The 20,866-nt window shown below is 37.9% G+C and overlaps 1 protein-coding gene across 2 annotated transcripts in view; it reads left to right on the top strand.

The window, feature by feature from the left end:
* TCEA1 (transcription elongation factor A1) overlaps window positions 1-14,707 on the top strand; it is a 38,482-nt gene extending 23,775 nt beyond the window's left edge. For both annotated transcript variants that reach the window (XM_037803029.1, XM_037803028.1), the window contains exons 9-10: window positions 10,230-10,301; window positions 13,704-14,707. In XM_037803029.1, coding sequence (XP_037658957.1) covers window positions 10,230-10,301; window positions 13,704-13,712 — 81 coding nt within the window. In that variant the 3' untranslated portion in view covers window positions 13,713-14,707. The remainder of the gene's footprint in view (window positions 1-10,229; window positions 10,302-13,703) is intronic.
* The last annotated feature ends 6,159 nt before the right edge of the window (window positions 14,708-20,866 follow it).

The following is a 20,866-nucleotide window of genomic DNA, read 5'->3' as shown; positions in this document are numbered from 1 at the left end:
TGCCTGGCTTATTTTGCTCAGCATTATGTCTTCAAGGTTCATCCATGTTGTCATATGTTTCAAGACATCATTCCTTCTTACTGCCGCATAGTATTCCATCGTGTGTATATACCGCATTTTGTTTATCCACTCATCTGCTGAAGGATATCTGGGTTGTTTCCATCTCTTTGCAATCATGAATAATGCTGCTATGAACATTGGCATGCAGATATCTGTTCGTGTCACTGCTTTTCAGATCTTCTGGGTATATACCGAGAAGTGAAATCGCTGGGTTGAAGGGTAACTTGATATCTAGTTTCCTAAGAAACCACCGGAGTGTCTTCCAGAGTGGCTAAACCATTATACAGTTCCACCAACAATGAATAAGAGTTCCAGTTTCTCCACATCCTCTCCAGCATTTATCGTTTCCTGTTTGTTTAATGGCAGCCAATCTAATTGGTGTGAGATGATATCTCCTTGTGGTCTTAATTTGCATCTCCATAGTGAAGCTGAACATTTTTTTCATATGTTTTTTGGCCATTTGTATTTCCTCTTCAGAGAACTGCCTTTTCATATCTTTTGCCCATTTTATAAATGGGCTGTCTGTACTATTGTCATTGAGTTGTAGGATTTCTTTATATATGCAAGATATCAGAGTTGTAGGATTTTTTATATATGCAAGTTATCAGTCGTTTGTCAGATATATGGTTTCCAAACATTTTCCCCATTGAGTTGGCTGCCTCTTCACCTTTTTGACAAATTCCTTTGAGGTACAGAAGGTTTTAAGTTTGAAGACCTCCTGTTTATCTGTTTTTTCTTTTGTTGCTTGTGCTTCGGGTGTAAGGTCTAGTAAGTGACTTCCGAAAACAAGGTCTTGAAGATGTTTCCCTACATTATCTGCTAGGAGTTTTATGGTGCTGTCTCTTATAATGAGGTCTTTAATCCATTTTGAGTTAATTTTTGTGTAGGGTGTGAGGTAGGGGTCCTCTTTCATTCTTTTGGATATGGATATCCAGCTCTTCAAGCACCATTTGTTGAATAGACTGTTATGTCCAGCTCAGTGGTTTTGGGGGCCTTATCAAAGATCAGTCGACTGTAGATCTGGGAGTCTGTCTCCGATTTCCCAATTTGATTCCATTGATCAATATGTCTATCTTTATGCCAGTACCATGCTATTTTGACTACTGTGGCTTTATAATAAGCTTCAAAATCAAGGAGTGTAAGTCCCCCTGCTTCGTTTTTCTTTCTAGAATGTTTTTAGCAATTCGAGGCATCTTCCCCTTCCAAATAAATTTGATAACTAGCTTTTCCAGGTCTGCAAAGTAGGTTGTTAGAATTTTGATAGGAATTGCATTGCATCTGTAGATGAGTTTGGGTAGGATTGACATCTTAATGACATTTATCCTTCCTATCCATTGAAAAGGAATATTTTCCCATCTTTTTAGGTCCCTCTCTATTTCTTTTAGTAAAGTTACATAGTTTTCTATGTATAGGTCTTTTACATCCTTGGTTAAGTTTATTCCTAGGTATTTGATTTTTTTAGTTGCTATTGAGAATGGTATCTTTTTATTGAGTTTCTCTTCAGTTAGGTGATCTCTAGTGTATAGGAACATTATGTATAGGAACATTACTGACTTATGTGCTTTAATCTTGTATTCTGCTGCTTTGCTAAATTTGTTTATTAGCTCAGGTAGCTGTGTCGTCAATTTCTCAGGTTATCATCTACAAATAATGACGGTTTTACTTCTTCCTTTCCAATTCGGATGCCTTTTATTTCTTTGTCTTGCCGGATTGCTCTGGCTAGCACTTCTAGCACAGTGTTGAATAACAGTGGTGACAGCGGGCATCCTTCTCTCGTTCCTGATCTTAGAGGGAAGGCTTCCAGTCTCTTGCCATTGAGTACTATGCTGCCTGTGGGTTTTCCATATATGCCCTTTATTGTATTGACAAAGTTTCCTCCAATTCCTACCTTTTGAAATGTTTTTATCAAAAAACGATGCTGGATTTTGTCGAATGCTTTTTCGGCATCTGTTGAGATGATCACTTGGTTTTTCCCTTTTGATTTTTTAATGTGTTGTATTACATTGATTGATTTTCTTATGTTGAACCATCCTTGCATAACTGGAATGAACCCCACTTGGTCATGGTGTATGATTTTTTTTAATGTGTTTTTGGATTCGATTTGCAAGTATTTTGTTGAGAGTTTTTGCATCTATATCCATTAGGTAGATTGGCCTGTAGTTTTCTTTCTTGTAGCATCTTTACCTAGTTTTCGTATTAGAGTGATGTGAGCTTCATAAAATGAGTTAGGTAGTGTTCGTTTTCTTCAGTGTTTGAAAGAGTTTAAGTAAGATTGGTGTCAATTCTTTTTGGAAAGTTTGGTAAAATTCCCCTGTGAAGCCATCTGGCCCTGGGCATTTATTTGTGGGAAGTTTTTTGATGACTGATTGGATCTCTTTGCTTGTGATGGGTTGGTTGAGGTCTTCTATTTCTTCTCTGGTCAGTCTAGGTTGTTCATGTGCTTCCAGGAAATTGTCCGTTTCCTCTATATTATCAAGTTTGTTGGCATACAGTTGTTCATAGTAACCTTTTATAATTTTTTAAATTTCTCTGGGATCCACAGTAATGTCGCCTCTCTCATTTACTATTTTGTTTATTTGGGTCTTCTCTCTTTTTGATTTTGTTAGTCTAGCTGGGGGCATGTAAATCTTGTTGATCTTCTCAAAGAACCAACTTTTGGTGGTGTTTTTTGTTGTTGTTGTTCTCTATGTCATTTATTTCTGCTTTAATCCTTGTTATTTCTTCTACTTGGTTTAGGATTAGTTTGCTGTTCATTTTCTAGCTTCTTCAGTTGTTCCATTAGTTCTTTGATTTTAGCTCTTTCTTCCTTTTTAATGTATGCATTTAGAGTTATAAATTTCCCCCTCAGTACTGCCTTTGCTCCATCCCATAAGTTTTGATATGTTGTGTTCTCATTTTTATTTGTCTCTATATATTTAGCAATTTCTCTTGCTATTTCTTCAACCTACTGATTATTTAGGAGTTGTTTAACCTCCAGATATTTGTGAATTTTCTAAGTCTCTGATGGTTATTGAGTATTAATTGTATTCCATTGTGATCAGAGAATGTGCTTTCAATAATTTCAGTCTTTTTAAATTTATTGAGGCTTGTTTTATGGCCCAGCATATGATCTTTTCTGGAGAAAGTTCTGTGAGCACTAGAGAAGAATGTGTATCCTGGTGATTTGGGATGTAAACGTTCTATATATGTCTGTTAATTTAAATTCATTTATCAGATTGTTTAGGTTTTCAGTTTCTTTATTGGTCCTGTCTGGTTGATCTGTCTATAGGAGAGAGTGATGTATTGAAGTCTCCTACAATTATTGTGGAAACATCTATTGCTTCCTTCAGTCTTGCCAATGTTTGTCTCATGCAGTCTTGCCAATGTTTGTCTCATGTGTTTTGGGCACCTTGATGGGGTGCATAAACATTTATGATTGTTATTTCTTCTTGTTGAATTGCCCCTTTTATTAGTATGTAGTGACCTTCTTTGTCTCTCATAACATCCTTGCATTTAAAGTCTATTTTATCTGAGATTAATATTGTTACTTCTGCTTTCTTTTGGCTGTAGCTTGCATGGAATATTTTTTTTCCCATCCTTTCACTTTCAGTTTCTTTGTGTCCCTGTGTCTAAGATGAGTCTCTTGTAAGCAACATATTGGTGGTTCATATTTTTAAATCCATTCTGCCAATCTATTATCTTTTAATTGGCGATTTGAATCGCTTCACATTCAGTGTTATTACTGTGAAGGCATTTCTTTAATCAGCCGTCCTATCCTTTGGTTTTTGTTTGTCAGATATATTTTTTCCCTCTCTCTCTTTATTTCCTTTAATGTACCCTTACTAAATCTCTTTAGTTCTGAACCCTTCTCCAGACCTCTTTCCTTTCTTTGTTTCTCTGCTGGTAGGGCTCCCTTTAGTATCTCTGGAAGGGCAGATCTCTTCTTAGCAGATTATCTCAGATTTGTTTATCTGTGAAGATTTTAAGCTCTCCTGCAAATTTGAAGGAGGGCTTTGCTGGTTAAAGAATTCTTGGTTGGCAATTTTTCTCTTTCAGAATTTTGACTATGTCATGCTGCTGCCTTCTCACCTCCATGGTGGCTGCTGAGTAGTCACTGCTTAGTCTTATGTTGTTTCCTTTGTATGTGGTGAATTGCTTTTCTCTTGCTGCTTTCAGAACTTGCTCCTTCTCTTCAGTATTTGACAGTCTGATCAGAATATGTCTTGGAGTGGGTTTATTTGGATTTATTCTGTTTGGAGTTCTTTGGGTATCTGTGATTTGCATATTTATGTTGTTTTAGAAGGGCTGGGAAGTTTTCCCCAACAATTTCTTTGAATACTCTTCCTAGACCTTTACCCTTCTTTTCGCCTTCTGGAACACCATGGATTCTTATATTTGTGCACTTCATGTTGTCCATCATATCCCTGAGATCCATTTCGAATTTTTCAATTTTTTCTCCCATTTTTAATTTTGTACTTTCACTTTCTATTCTGCACTCTTCCAGTTCGCTTATTCTTTCCTCAGCTTCCTCTAATCTAGTACTGTGTGTATCCAGAATCTTTTCAATCTGATCAGCAGTGTCTTTTATTTCCACAAGATTGTCTGTTTTTTTAATTTATTCTTGCAAATTCTTCTTTATGCTCTTCTAGGGTCTTCTTCATGTCCTTTACATCCTACACCATGATCTCATTGTTTGTGATTACTAGTTTGATTAATTGTTCCGAGTACTGTGTCTCTGATTTTTTGATTTGGGTGTTTGGATTTTTGTTATCCATATCTTCTGGTTTCTTCATATGCTTTAAAATTATCTGTTGTTTTTGGCCTCTTGGTATTTGCTTATCCTGATTTGGTTCTTTTAGGATATGCAGGCTTATTTGAACAATTATCTCTAATTTGTCAGAGCTACAGCTTGGTGGAGTGCACTTTACCTGACCACCATATGGCGCCTCTGAGCCACCTGTTACCCTCAAGCCAGTTCTCTCCAACTTCATCTCTGCAGCGAGTGGGGGTCCGAATCTTGTGGGGGTCCAATCAGTGGGTCCAACCAGTGCACCAAATTTCCATGTGTAGTTGGTGCAGCCAGCCCTGAAGGTGGGGGGTGTGCCCTGTGCAGTTAGGGAGGGAAGGTGGCTTTAAGACTCAGATCTCCCAGGCATTCCTGGAGACTTAAAGCTATTGTATGAGTCCAGCCCTTCGGCTCAGACTCCCCATGGTCTCTCTGTGCTGCGGGCCCACAAGTCCCTAGGATTGGTGTAGGGCCCGTTGGACTTTCCGTGCCGGACCCCGCCTCCAAGCTGTGCACTCCATGGGCCTCTGCGGTGGAAGACCGCACAACATAACAGGCGAGTGAATCCCCAAGGGAAGCTCTCGGCCGCGGTGCCGCACAGGGACATTCCCAGCCCACGGAAAAGATGGCTGTACAGGGTGTGGTAGTTTACGCCTTTCACAGACCTCCACCTTCCTAGCTCCTGGACAGTTAGCTGTGGATATGTGAAAGGCTATTGTCCACAGCAGATACTGAGGCGGGTGCCCGGGGCGTGGAAGGCACTCCCCACTGCTCTCAACTGCGTGGCTCTTGCTACCGGATCCGCAGCCACTTTTGGGGTTTTTAAACTAATCCCTCTCCAAACCCCGACCCCAGCCTTGTCCCCACTGCAGTGTGGCTGCTGTTTCCTCAGACTTCCGGTTTCACCAAGTGCACAGTCGCTGTGGATGTAGCGGACCTTGGCTAGCTCATACAACCCTGGAACTGGTATTCTGGGGAGCACTTTCTGTCTTTTATGTAGTGTTTTTCACGGAGAGGTGTTTTGTTCCGTCTTTCCTAATCTGCCATCTTGTATCCCTCTCTCTGCTTGGGTTTAGTGCTGCTGGATCATTCCTGCTGAGTTGGGTGTTCAGGTGTTCTTTCCCTGGATTGTCAACAGGGTGGGCAAAAGGGTCCCAAGGAGAGAGGTGCCACAGGGGGTGGGCGGCTGCCTTTTTTGTGGTCCAGGGTGGAGGTTAGTAGATTTGCTGAGGGAGTCAAGGATTGGTTAGTTTAAAGCAAATGCACATGATAACATGACAAGACTTGGGGTCTGAGGGCGATGGGGATGGTGCAGTTATCATTTGGGACCAGGTGCGGGTTTTGCGATGTGATCTCTTAAGCATAAGAATGCTTTCTTAATACTGAAAATAAGTTGATATTTATGGAAATAGTTACTATGAAAGCTTTATCAGTTAAATAAAATTTATAGATCATTATAGAATTTAACAAAATGATCATAATCTTTCTCCAAAAGTTCAGAAGTAGTTGAGTGTAGGTTATTATGTAAATAGGACATAATTCTCTATATTTTTCAGAACCATATAATTTAATGAGAGTTTTTTACTCCCCCTTGCATTGAGACTGGGCACTTTTGGCTTAATCCCAGATAGTTGTTCCTTTGTGTAACACATTGGTGGATTTTACACTCTTGTATGATATGACTAACTTCCTTTTTTTGTTCTGGAATAGCTGAAAAGCCACATTATAGTTACTTTGGTTGAATGTGCATATGTGAAGATAGTTTTTGTCACAGTTAATTTCATCTGCCAAGGGTTTTTTGTACTGTACAATCTGTGCTTAGCTAAATTTTCCACTTACAGAATAACTTATTGTTATATTTCAGATAATAGAAATATTTAAGGAATTGACTTTAACAGTTGACAGAGAAGTAAGCACTTAAAAAATAGAACATCTTATGGCTAAGCTCTCTGTGTAAGTTGTGGAAAGGAGCCTTCACATTTAAAGAACCAACATTTTAATAGGTATTACATTCTCAAGGTTAGAAATTCAAGAGGTACCAAAGGTTATTAGTGGAGCATTTCCTCCCACTTTCAGATACCTCCTGGAGGCAAACAGGGTTACTAGTCTGCTGTGTATACTTCTACGTATTTTATGCATTTACATGCGAAGATGAATACAAATTTTTTTTTTAAATAAAAAATTGTCGTCAGGTATACCTAACAAAATTTATGATTTTAACCATTTTTAACTGTATAATTCAGGGGCATTAAGTGCATTCATGGTGTTTTGAACCCATCACCACTGTCTATATGCAGAACTTTTTAATCATCCCAAATAGAATCTCTGCACCTATGAAACAGTAACTCTCATTGCCCTTCTCCAGGTTCCCTGATTTATTTTCTGTCTATATTACTTTACGTAATCTAGATACCTCATATAGTTGAATCATACAATTTTTGTTCTTTTCTTTCTGGCTTATTTCAGTCAACATGAAGTCTTCAAGGTTCATCCCTATTGTCGCATGTATCAAAACTTCACTTTTTTGTGGCTGGCTAATATTCCATTGTGTGTGTATACCACATTTGTTAATCCCTTCATGTCTTGATAGACATTTGGGTTGTTTCTACCTTTTGGCTATTGTGAATAGAGCTGCTGTGAACATTGGTGTGCAATTCTTTCAGTTTCTGTTTTCAATTCTTTTGGGTATTGTCTTAGTTTGCTAATGCTGCAGAATGCAAAACACCAGAGATGGATAGGCTTTTATAAAACGGGGGTTTATTTCGCTACACAGTTACAGTCTTAAGGCCACAAAGTGTCCAAGGTAACACATCAGCAATCGGGTACCTTCACCGGAGGATGGCCAATGGCGTCCGGAAAACCTCTGCTAGCTAGGAAGGCAGCTGGCGTCCACTCCAAAGCTCTGGCCTCAAAATGTCTTTCTCCCAGGACTTTCCTCTCTAGCAAGCTTGCTCCTCTTCAAAACATCACTCACAGCTGCACTCACTGAGTTCCCTCTCTCTGAGTCAGCTCATTTATATGGCTCCACTGATCAAGGCCCACCCCAAATGGGCGGGGCCATGCCTCCATGGGAACATCTCAACAAAATCATCACCTACAGCTGGGTGGGGCACATTCCAAGCAACGTCTGCCCCACAAGATTACAAAGATAATGGCATTTGGGGGACACAAAACATTCAAACCGGCACAGGTATCATATACCTAGGAGTCGAGTTGTTAGGTCATAGGGTAGTTATATATTTCAGTTTTTTAGAAACTGCTAAACAGTTTTCTATAAAGGCTGTACCATTTTACATCATGAATATATTTTTGTTTTTCCATTTAAAAAATATATATGGTAAACATGTAAACTTCTGCCTCTTTGTTTCCTTCGGGTGCATAATATTCCGTTTTTGGATATACTTTATTTAATCAATCTAAAGCATTTACCTTTTTAAAGTCTTTCAGTCAGTCACAGCTAGATTATCTGATAATTCAGTGTTTTATTTTGTAGAAATATTGCTGCTAATAGTTATTAAAATATTATATCAATGTATGGTAAAAGTGGTCTCTGAAAATTCTGAGTTTGAATTGATCTCTTTTCTTTTAGTTAGGTAAAAAACATCAGAAATAAAAATTCTATCCTGAAAGTTCCACTTAAATAGGAAGAATCAGTTATAAATAGAAAAGTAATTAAAGTTTGTCTCTTGAAAACATACAAAGTAGAATTGATGTATTTACATATTCAGATGATAGACAACTAAGATAAAATAACATAAATATCAAGTTTGTTTCTTTTAACTGAAAGAATTTAGCATAGAGATGATGTCAGTATTTTTTTGGTAGAATCAAAAAACTGACTTTAGGTAGAAAACTCCAAAAGTTTTTGGACAACTAACAGAAGAATAAATTAATTGTGTCTCTTTATAACATGTACCCACCAAGAGATTAAAAGTTTTATCAAGAGAGCTAAAGGCTCCTCATACCTACTTACAGGGTATAAGTTTTGTACTTTTAAGTATGAGTAAAATATTTCAGAAGGAATTTTCAAACCATTTCTTATCTGAAGGTCTTAAATAAGCAGAATGCTGTTCCTTTGAGAATGTCTCTTTATCTTCCTTGGAGCTTTTCAGTTAAAAGTTATGTTGATAGTTTATGGGTATCATGAAAGTTCTCATCTTTGAAGTGGTGATAAACTAAGAGGTCATCATCTCATAGTAAATTTAAATATACCTTACTCAAAGTACAGTATTAGAAGAAAGTGCAGTATTACTAGTTTTTAAGTTCTTACCTTCACACTTGTTTGTCTTCCTCCCCCTTAACTTAATTAAAATGAGGAATAACTTCTGACTACTAATGCTCTGTCAGCTTCATTCAAGAATGTGTAGTTTAAAATAAATAACCTTTTTGTTTTTCAGACCTTTGATTCCAGGAGTTCTCTTTAATGGAGAATTTCAGAAGTCTATATAATCTTGTGTAGACAAAATTTTAAAAAATCCTGTTAGATTTTTAGAGCATTGTAGTAGTACTTTCTTATAGAACATTGGGAAAGTAAAGAAAAATAGGAACAAGAAATTTAAAATCAACCGTAAATGTCATCCAGAGAGGACCGTGATCAGTATTTTGGTGTTTGCAATGTTTTGTTGACTTTTTTCTAAATATGTTGTAGTTAAATACTGTAAAAATTTTTGTATATTTATTTTCACTTAACTACTATAATGTAAGTATTTTTCTCTTAAAGTGCTTAAAAATACCTTTGTACATATCTTAATATCTGCATTATAGTCCATCAAAGGGATGTAGTCTAACTTATTTCATTATTTCCCTGTTGGGTGTTTGTTTCCAATATTTGCCTTTATAAAAGTACACTCTTCAAACATCTTCATACACAGATCTCTATTTGTGTTTCTAATTGTCATCTTAAAATGGATCAGTTATCAAATGCCCGGGTCATAGAGAATGGGTATTTAAGGCCTGTACTTTATTGTTGCCTAGTTTGTCGAAAGGTTGTAGATTTGCATTCTTATATTTGTCAGAATGATATATTGTTATTTTTGCATCTTTTTTGATTTGAAAGGAGGAAATTTTTCTTTTTTTTAAATTTACATGTTTGTGCTTCTTAGAGTGATGAATGTTTTTCATATTTATTAGCCATTATAAAAAAACAATTTAATGAGTGACTTTAGCAAATTTTCCCATTTATGTAGGATAAATTAAATAAATGAGAAGAGAAACAGGAAGAAATTAGAATTTATGTTCTTTGGCCATTATTTAGCTTATTTGATCTTGCTTCAGGCTCCTATACATTTTATTGTGGGACTATTTTGGTTATTATATATCTTCATGTAGAATGTTCTTATTTAGGTTAGCCTTTTTATGCTATTGTGAAAAGTAATCTAGTATTTTTCACTGAATTTTGCTTCAGGTACAAACTCGTAGTGCTGATGAACCGATGACAACATTTGTTGTCTGTAATGAATGTGGAAATCGATGGAAGGTATGGCTCCCTCTTGCATTCATATATTTCTTTATAAAAGAAGACTTTCTTCAAATCTTTTTATAAGCCTACCTATCTGTGTATCTAAATATATACCCATCCTCACACTATATAGAGCTCTGAAGTCTGTGACTGCCACTTGTAATGGAATATACCATTTTGTACTCCACTAGAAATAATGAGTATTAGCTGTATTACCTTTGTACTGTTTTGGTGCAGGAGTGGCAGCAGTGAATCGTAAATGTGTGGTGACTGTTTCACAGTCCTGTCTTTACTGTTTGAGTACACAAAATTCATTTTGAGTACCCAAAAGTTTGCTTCTCCTCTTATACTTTGGGAAAATCTGTACCCATGTATTATATTACTTGTCTTCATAGATTTTGCTTCTGGAAAATTATATTACCTTGTTAAAATTAAGCCTGATGGTTTTAGTGTTTATTTTAGAATGTAAGGGCTAGTAGCATTGTCATGGTCAGCTAGGCTTTTTTTTTTTTTTAATTAAATTCAGTTTTATTGAAATACATTCACACACCATACAATCATCCATGGCATACAATCCACTGTCCACAGTATGATAACATAGTTATGCATTCATCACCACAATCTATCTCTGAACATTTTCCTTACATCAGAAAGAACCAGAACAAGAATAAAAAATAAAAGTGAAAAAAGAACACCCAAATCATCCCCCATCCCACCCCATTTGTCCTTTAGTTTTTATCCCCATTTTTCTACTCATCCATACACTAGATAAAGGGGGTGTGATCCACAAGGTCTTCACAATCACACTGTCACCCCTTGTAATCTACATTATTATATAATTGTCTTCAGGAGTCCAGACTGCTGGGTTGGAGTTTGGTAGTTTCAGGTATTTACTTCTAGCTATTCCAATACATTAAAGCCTAAGAGGTGTTATCTATATAGTGCATAAGAATGTCCACCAGAGTGACCTCTCGACTCCATTTGAAATCTCTCAGCCACTGAAACTATTTCGTCTCATTTTACATCTCCCTTTTGGTCAAGAAGATACTCTCAGTCCCACGATGCCAGGTCTACATTCATCCCCGGGAGTCATATTCTGCATTGCCAGGGAGATTTACAACCCTGGGAGTCGGGTCCCACGTAGGGGTGAGGGCAGCGAGTTCACCTGTCGAGATGGCTCAGTTAGAGAGAGAGAGGGCCACATCTGAGCAACAAAGAGGCACTCAGGGGGAGACTCTTAGGCACAATTACATGCAAGTTTAGCCTCTCCTTTGTGGTACTGAGCTTCATAAGGGCAAGTCCCATGCTCGAGGGCTCAGCACATCAAACCGCCAGTCCCAATGTTTGTGACAACATCAACACCAGTCCAGGTGAGGATGTCCAACACATCCGCACCTTCCCCCAGATCCTCGGGGCTGGGGAGGGGGAGGCTGTAAATATATTTTTTATTATCTGCCCAAATTACTTTGGGATGTGTCACTACCCATATGTATATGTAACTTACCATATCTCACTTCCTATTCAAAGTTCCATGCAATTGTGGTGTTTGAAGAAATTGACTGTAGAGTTGTACCATTTAGAAAATTTAGATCCTGCACCAAATAGATATTTCTTCCCTTGGTCTCGTATGGAAGTTGGAAGTTTTAAAACACAATCAGTTTCAACTTTTACCCTTTGGCCTGGCTTGCCCTGGTCTTAACCAGACCTGCTTCATTCATATCACTAATTGAAGTCTGGGCTCTTTTTCAGCTTTTTTTTTTTTTTTTTTTTTTTTTTTTTTTTTTTTTTTTTGACAGTGGCTGTATGCACTAATACTGACATTCATATCTGCCGAGCTCTAGCTCTGAGTTTCAGGTGTCTCAGAGATATGCATTGTTCCAGAGACCAATCAGGTTATACGCTAGGGGATCAGCATCTCAAAGTTTAGAGATAGGCCTTACAATTCAGGGATAGAGTTAACTGCTGTAAGAGCTTACAATCTAGGGACTATTACAGTTATTGTGTCCACGTTAGTCTATGTTCTAAGATTCAATTCTAAGTTTACACATTGTAGTTAGTCCATATTGGTGAGGCATCATCCCTCTCACCATGTTTTCTCCAACACTTTTACTCCTATATATATATTTTCCTACAATTTTATAGAGTTATATTCACATACCATACATTTATCCACAGTGTACAATCAGTTGTTCATGGTATCATCATAAAGTTGTACATTTATCACCACAGTCAGCACTTGAACATATTGATTACTACAAGAAAAAAAATTTTTTTTTTTTTTTTTTAGCAATAAGAAAAAAATGATAAAAAGAAAAATAACATGTCATACAATACAATATACTAGTAAGGACAGCAAATACCACTACCAAGAATCCCATATTCCTCCCCTATATCCCCCTCTCATATACATTTAGCATTGGCATATTGCCTTTGTTACATTTAATGGAGGTATATTACAATGTTACTGTTGACCATAGACACCAGTTTGCTTTGATTACGTTTTTTCCTGAATACCGTCCGCTTTTCAACTCTCTACATGGTTGACATTCATTTGCTTTCCCACATGTCAGCTAGGCTTTTCACTGAGCCTTCGTAGCATCCTGTGTACTCTTTAAGTAGCCCCAGCAGGAAATTAATGTAATTTAAAGAAATCATTCATGAGTGGTTTTGATAAACCACACAAAAAATATGACTTAAAATTGGGAGAAGAATTACACATCAATCCTAAGAATACTTTTATGTTTAATAGAGACGGGGATGGGGTAGTGTGGGATGGGGTTGGGAATGGTAGTATGATAGGAATATGGTCTTTGGAGTCAAACAAAGTAATTTTAAACTTCCTTGCCACTTTTACTGAACTGTCATTTTCTTATGTACTAAGTAGAAATAATACCTACATTTCAGGCAATCTGGATTTTCCAGATAGCTCTCTTAAGTTTGTTTTGCTTGATGGAGCATCTTTGTTATCATGAGCAGGAATATTGTAGTTGGTTTTGGATACAGGCACTTATTTGATTGCAGCAAAGGGTCAGACATAGTACCTATCGGATTTAAGAAAGTTCGTTTAGTATAGAAAGTTGATACCTATGGTATCTTACTCGAGAAGTTCAGATGTATTCTTACATCTCTTTGGAACTGTTAAGTGATTTTTTTTAACTTAAAAAGGTTAAGAATAGACGGTAAAAATGCTAAAAATGCTGAAAGTATTTTTACACTAGTTCTCTTTAGTTATGTATTCCTACTAACATTTTTTAAGTTGAAACAGTAAAACACTCTAGGTAGATAATGATCACATCTGAAAAATAGAGCACCTTTCAAAAATGCCTCTTTGTTAGCAAAATAAGGTTTATGCTGTATTAATTGGGGGATATAACCCATTGTATTTAAAGGTCTCACAAAATATTTCTTCTTTTTTGACAGTTCTGTTGAGTTCGGAGAATTGGCAAGATGTCTGGACCATTAAGAAAATGGATTTTGTAATTAGCTTTAAAACTCTGTCAAGCAATTAGTTTTCTGACAAATCAGATTTTTAAAGGAGCATACATCCCTTGGGTTAGACTGTTTTTGACATAACATCCCTTCTTTAAATGCTTTCTGTAGTTTCAGATAGCAGTAGGGAGACCATATAATAATTGTATGGTATCTGTTTCAGAATATTTTTTTTCATTTTTATAAGTAAGTTGATATTAAACTTTTATCAATTAAACTTTGACACTCAGTTTTTTCTTTTCTTCTTAAAGGAAAATGTACCTTAACTTTTTTACAGTCTGAAACATACACTAAAAATGTTATTCTCTGTTTATACATAAATGGAAATTACATTTTTTTCCATCTTGGCATGTACCTGCAAATATTAAAGGAGAAGAAAAGATAATATAATTTTAGGTTTATCAAATATGGTGTGTATTCAAATAATACTTGACCAGCTTATCTAAATTGTACATAATATTTGAACCAGCATATGAATTTGATTTTAATTATTATGATCTCAAGTCTGGGATAATTAGATATTTTGCATTTATAACTAACCATGTTCATCATTTCTTGTAATTTCTTGTACATGTATATTACTTGTTCTTAATAGATTTTACTTTTGGAAACATGACTTTATTTTGTTGATAATCAGTTTGGTTTTGTTGTTTGTGTGCCTCTTTGACTTTGTAGTTGATTTTAGTTTTGCAGAAGAACGTTGTCATAGTTTAGTGTGGTTTTTCAAAATCCCTGCATAGGCAAAGAATGAAAGTTTTGAACCATTTTTGTCCTTCATAGGAAGATACACGCTGGGGAGAAAATGTTAGCATTTTACTATAGTGTACTTATGTGTTAAACAGTTCAAGACTTGATTTTGATTTGGAAATCCAAACTGACCCAGGAGTGAGCTTAAGGATTGTATAAGCCATTAAAGCTCTGGTCTTTGCATTGAGGTTGGTGGAAAATGTTTTTGTCCTGAGTCTTACTTGTTGATTTTCTGTTACATGCTGAATGAGGTTGTTGAACAATGGGTATATAGGCTGTAACACAGGTTATCTTATATACAGCTCTTGGAATTAAATTTTACTTTTTGCTGAGGTGTGTACATCTGTTCTGTCAGGTTCCTCACATGTGCACTTACTCCAGCGCATCTGAAAGGCCGCTATTACAAAGTCCACATTTATCCCACCCAGTCTGCATTCTGTCAGACACCACTAAAATGACCTCAATCCATGCTTGGCACTCCCCTCCACTCTGTCTTCCCATTTCTTGTTGCAAATCAGTTTGATGTAATACAGAAAACAATATTTGAACATCCTTCTTAAGACCCATATTAATAAGAATTGGCCCCCTGTGGCCGGCCCACCTTTATTTTGTGAGTTCACAGACTAACCTATTGCATTGTCATTTGAGAAGTAAAGTGCATTTTAGGAAAGAGTGAGTTTAAGAAAAGGGTAAAATTGCTCCCACTTTTAAATTAAGTGATTCATTTTAAAATTTGTAATTCAATAAAGTTTTTTGTTGTTAAAAGTATATCACATTTTGTCATTTTATTTAGGCACCAAGGCTTGCTTTACCTTTTGTTTAATAGTGTCCTCCTTCCCCCCTAACTACTAAAGTGTTTTTAAAGTACACTTGTGAAGCCTGCTCTAACTTAGGTAAAAGCCAGTACTGAGCAGTAGCATAGAGCATATTGTTTTTCTTCTCTTTTCTGGGACTGGGTAAAGAGACTGTGGAGTGGAACTTGGTATTGAGGTGGAGCCTGGGCACTGGTCCCTTCTAGCACTTTCTGCATGTACTTCAGGAGTAGGAGAGGATCTGCCAGGAGTCTTAATATTGGAAAAGACAAGCCAGTTTTAAGGTCACTGAGAAAAAATTCTAAATGATTTTTACTTTCAGGGCCAAGTGACAGTGTTAAATGAATATACAGGGAAATTAGTTCGAAAAATGTAGTGGCAAATAATGAAGAACCATCCTGGGGAAGCAGAAAGTAAAACTTGGTGTCCCTGCTTACCTAAGTGGTGATGAACATTGGTTTGTAACTTTTGTTAAGCCATGGCAAAAGTTTTAAAATATTCACATAGACTCAGACATCTAAATCTGTACATGCTTTACAAATTGCAGATGTTTGGAGTATTAACAAGACAGCGAAAGAAATGGCCTATAATTAGAATTTTCATAGGTGCAAAATGTTTGTCCCTAAAGGTCAAAGTGTAATTTGGGAATTTGGATTGAATTTACCTTTGAAATTACACGAAGAGTTTTGATTTGAGGAGTTTTAAGCAACAATTGTTTTCCCCCCACATTTAGCTGTAGAAAAGTCCTCATTCAAGAATTGAGTATCCCATGGGGAATGGGATGTGGACAGTCACACCCACCGGGAGTCACTAGTGGGAGCCACACAGTTCTGGCCGAGTCAAGTAATAAGCAAAGTGCCAACACAGAAGATACTACTCCATAGTGAATAGAGCAGGGTTACTGACAAGTTCCTAGTAGATACTGAAGTATGTTGAAGAAGGCTTGAGTAAATTGAAGTCACAATGTTGTGCTACCACCACCACCATCCATTACCAAAACCTCTCCATCACCTCAAACAGAAACTCTATACCCATTTAGCAGCAAAGCCACAGCCCCCGCTTCCCAGCCCCTGGTAACCTGTAATCTACTTTCTATCCCTATGAATTTGCTTCTTCTAGGTGTTTTGTATAAGTGGAACTTGTCCTTTTGTGTCTGGCTTATTTCATTTAGCATAATATTTTTGAGGTTCATGCACGTTATAGAGGCAGCATGTTTGTCTTTGTTGTTGTTGAGTTGTAGGTGTTCTTTATATCGTCTGGATATTTAACCCTTTGATAAGTTTTTGTGAGAAGCTTGTTCACTGCTGCATCTCTAGTGCTTAGAAGAATGCCTTTCATATGGTAGGCACTCATTAAATAGTAGATGTTTCTCTTGGGTATTATGTGTGTGTCAGCGTGTTAGATTTCTTCTTGGCGCTACAGGAACCGAGATGTAAAAAGTGTTTTCCGAATTGAGATGCTGTCTAAAGACATTATCTCCAGTGCTGACCTGGAGAAAGAGGATAGATAACTACTGGCTGGCAATGTTGGAGAACTTCCAACTTCAAAGGAAGAAGGGAGGTCCCCTTTGGTGCTTTAATTCGTCAGAGTGATGCAGCGGTTTTTTATTCACTGAGTTTTGTTTTTTTTTCATGTTGATCTTGTACTTGTTTATTCAACTGATGGGTGGAAAATGAAGGCACAGGACCTGAAATGACTTACCTTGTTCACATTCCTCTCCTTGGGTGTTGTAATAAGACAGCTAATTATTTGTTTTTCCCTTTATGGCCATAACTGCAAAGATAAAAACATTTCATATGTGATAGGCCATACATTCAGGTGAAATTAGCCCACCTGTTTCCATAATTGGACATTTCGACTGCTTTGAAATCAAAAGTACTTTTCCTCTTAAAAATGGATTACAATATGTACCCAAGTTATTTGTGTGACAGTATAGCTGGTATAAAAAAAGCAAAAAAACACCAGAGCCCTGGAATGGAGTGGAGTAACCAGCTTTTACCTGTTTGGCACTACTTCCCAGATGTCCTTTGATTCATTTAGGGGACTCCTTCTCCACCCCATATGACCCTGGGGAGGGGGGCTGTCTTTCATTCACAGTGTTCTGTCCCACTGCAGGCTCATCCCTGGGAGTGCTGGACAAGTGGTGGGAGAAACAGTTTCTATGGGAACAACTAGAGGGAGCTGTGTCTGGGGCCACCACCACCACCACCATTTTGCCTCCTACAGGTACAGACTGCCTGATGAGGCCAGGGGATATCGAGATGGAGAGAGTCCTGCTAACATTAAATGTCTCGATCCAGCCAGGTGGAAGCCAGAGCAACCCTGGGCCTTCCTACCACAAGAGCCAATAAATTTCCTTCATGCTTAAGCTCATTTGAAATAGGTTTCTGTCATAAGCAACTGAAAAAAGTCTTTTAAAAATCTCAGATGTGTTTTAGATGAACATCTGAGCTAAGTAAATGCATAATGATGTTCAAATAAAAGTACTGAATGCCAGTAGTTCAAAGGCTACCAGAGCTCTACTAAGATTTCCCTTTAACCTGCAGAAGCACAAAAGGTCCGGAAGGAGCACTGAGGTCCCCGGTCCAGTGTCAGGTGGCTTCACCTCTGAATTGTGCGACTGACCTGCCCTTTCTTTTATCTTCAGAATGGCAGTCCTAATTCTCTTTTCCTTTTTGTCAAATCATGTCCATAAGATTACATGCTTGTTAACCCTCTCCCCACTTAAAACCTTTTTATATTTCAGTGGACTTACTTTTTAATTCAGACTTCCCATTCTCAAGCTAATCAAGTTTAACTCCTTAATTTCGTATAGTTTATAACTTATTTTGATTATTTCTTTGCCTTTCTGACTATTTGTCATGGGGCGGTTAATTCAAATGGAAACCCTGTAGTGTCAAGACCTCAGTCACATCCCCCATGGGGTTAAATTGGCATTATTCAGGAAAAGCCTTGTTTGGTGACTGCTGTAATTTATTTAGAGTGGGACAACTCAGAATTCAAATGTTTGGTTACACATGTTCAGGAAAGAAAGCTTAGGTGGTTTAGCTCCAGAACTGAATCTGAAAACTCAAATAGAAACAAACCTCACAGTTTATGTCAAGTGGGAGTATCTTAATATATGAAGGCTTTTTTCTTTTAAAGCAGTTTTACTGAGATATATTCACACTCCATACAGTCCACACAGGTGGCAACTGTATACCTTTCTGCACAGTGACACATTGTAAAAACAATTTAGAACAGAGTTTTTACTTTATAACTATGGGCAGTTCAATAGTTCAGTTCCATAAACATTTATTGTATACTGCTCTAAGCTGGCTAATGTGTATAAAATGAAGGATAAGTTGTATTTTCTTTGCCCCTGGAGCTTACAGTCTAATGGGAAAAACAGATATGTGAATAGATGATTTGTAATAGCTCAGAGGACAAATATTTGTACCCAGTATCCCTGGAACATGAAAGAAGGTGTTTCAGTTTGTTAAAGCTACTGAAATACAATATACCAGAAACGGGCTGGCTTTTAACAATGAGGATTTATTAGGTTACAAGTTACAATTCTGAGGCCATGAAAAATGTCCAAATTAAGGCATCAACAAGAGGATACCTTCTCTGAAGAAAGGCTGCTGGCATCCAGGGTTCCTCTGTCACATGGGAAGGCATATGGCGACATCTGCTGGTCCTTCTCTCCTATGGGTCCTTGTTTCTCTAGGTGTTTCTCTCTCTGCTCTCTCCAGATGTCCCAGCCTTTTATCTCATAAAGGACTCCAGTAAAGCATTAAGACCCACCTTGAATGGGTGGGGTCACATCTCAGTAGAAGCAACCTAACCAAAAGGTCCTACCCACAATAGGTCTGCACCCACAAAAATGGACCAAAAGAACATAGCCTTCTCTGGGAAACAATAGCTCCAAACCACCACACAAGAGCGCCCAACATCACAAACATATGAGAGGAGGTCAGCAAAGGTGTCTCAGAGGAGATGATACCTGAGGTAACTCTTAAAGGACTGATAGGTGCTAGTTGGGTGAATGGTGGCATTGTGGAGAGGGACGCAGGGGGCAGCAGAAATGAGTTTGCATGAGCAGCCAAAGAAATAGGAACTTGCATCTGTGCATTTTCTACAGATATATATATATATATTGCTAGAGTAAAAAATATAAGTGGGCATGGCTAGTGAGTCAGCAGCCAGATTGCAGAGACCCTCCTATGCTATGCTGAGAAGCTTCTACTGAACGATCTTAAGAAGTGGATCAATAGCGACAACAGTGCATTTGTGCCCAAGAGAGATGACCTGGCATTTTGAGAAACAGATTCAAATGGGCTGCAACTGGGTGCAGGGAGACCAGTTAGGAGGCTCTTTGGGCAGTGATGCATGTGAGAGACAACGGGGGGTCAGAAAAAGGAAGGAGGAGAGACAGACAAGAAATGTTTGGGAAGTAAAATCGGCAGGGCCTGGTTATAGTGTTTGGGAGGGGAAAGAGGGAAGAGTCAAAGGAAACATCCAGATAAGAGCTTAGGTGGCTGGGACAGGCCTGGAGGGTGGTAAGGCAGTGGGGTGATGGGGCAGAGTTCAGACATGGGGGTATGAGAACCAAGGAAGAGCATGTACATTAGTAAGAAAAGTAAGCCCACGTCCAAACCTTCAGGGTCATCACATTTAATTGGCAAGTAGCTTTAGCCATAACTAACACATAGTAAATGCTGACAGCATTTTACCTGGGTTACTTTTCTTTTAAAATTCAGTTTTGTTGAGATACAGTCACATACCATACAATCATCCATGGTGTACAATCAACTGTTCATAGTACCATCATATAGTTATGCATTCAAAGCGCCAATCTATTTTTGAACATTTTCCTTATACCAGAAAGAATCAGAATGAGAATAAAAAAGAAAAAGAAAAGGATACCCAAATCATCCCCCACCCCCATCCCACCCTATTTTTCATTTAGTTTTTGTGCCCATTTATCTACTCATCCATCCACACACTGGATAAAGGGAGTGCGATCCACAAGGTTTTCACAATCACACTGTCACTCCTTGTAATCCACATTGTTATACAACCGTCTTCAAGAGTCAAGGCTACTGGGTTGGAGTTTGGTAGTTTCAGGTATTTACTTCTAGCTATTCCAGTACACTAAAACCTAAAAAATGTTATCTATATAGTGCGTAAGAATGTCCACCAGAGTGACCTCTCAACTCCATTTGAAATCTCTCAGCCGCTAAAGCTTTATATCCTTTCATTTCGCATCCCCTTTTTGGTCAAGAAGATGTTCTCAATCCCACGATGCCGGGCCCAGATTCATCCCCAGGAGTCATATCCTGCACTGCCAGGGAGATTTACACCCCTGGGCGTTAGGTCCCACGTAGGGGGGAGGGCAGTGAGATCACCCACCAAGGTGGCTTAGTTAGAGAGAGGTCAACATCTGAGCAACAAAGAGGCACTCAGGGAGAGACTCTTAGGCACAATTATAAGCAGGTTTAGCCTCTCCTTTGCAGTAACAAGCTTCATAGGGGCAAGTCCCAAGACAGAGGT

The sequence above is a fragment of the Choloepus didactylus genome, chromosome 14 (genome assembly GCF_015220235.1).
Source record: "Choloepus didactylus isolate mChoDid1 chromosome 14, mChoDid1.pri, whole genome shotgun sequence".
Taxonomy (NCBI): domain Eukaryota; kingdom Metazoa; phylum Chordata; class Mammalia; order Pilosa; family Megalonychidae; genus Choloepus; species Choloepus didactylus.
Note: the sequence above shows the minus strand (reverse complement) of the source record. Positions and strands in the feature narration are given on the sequence as shown.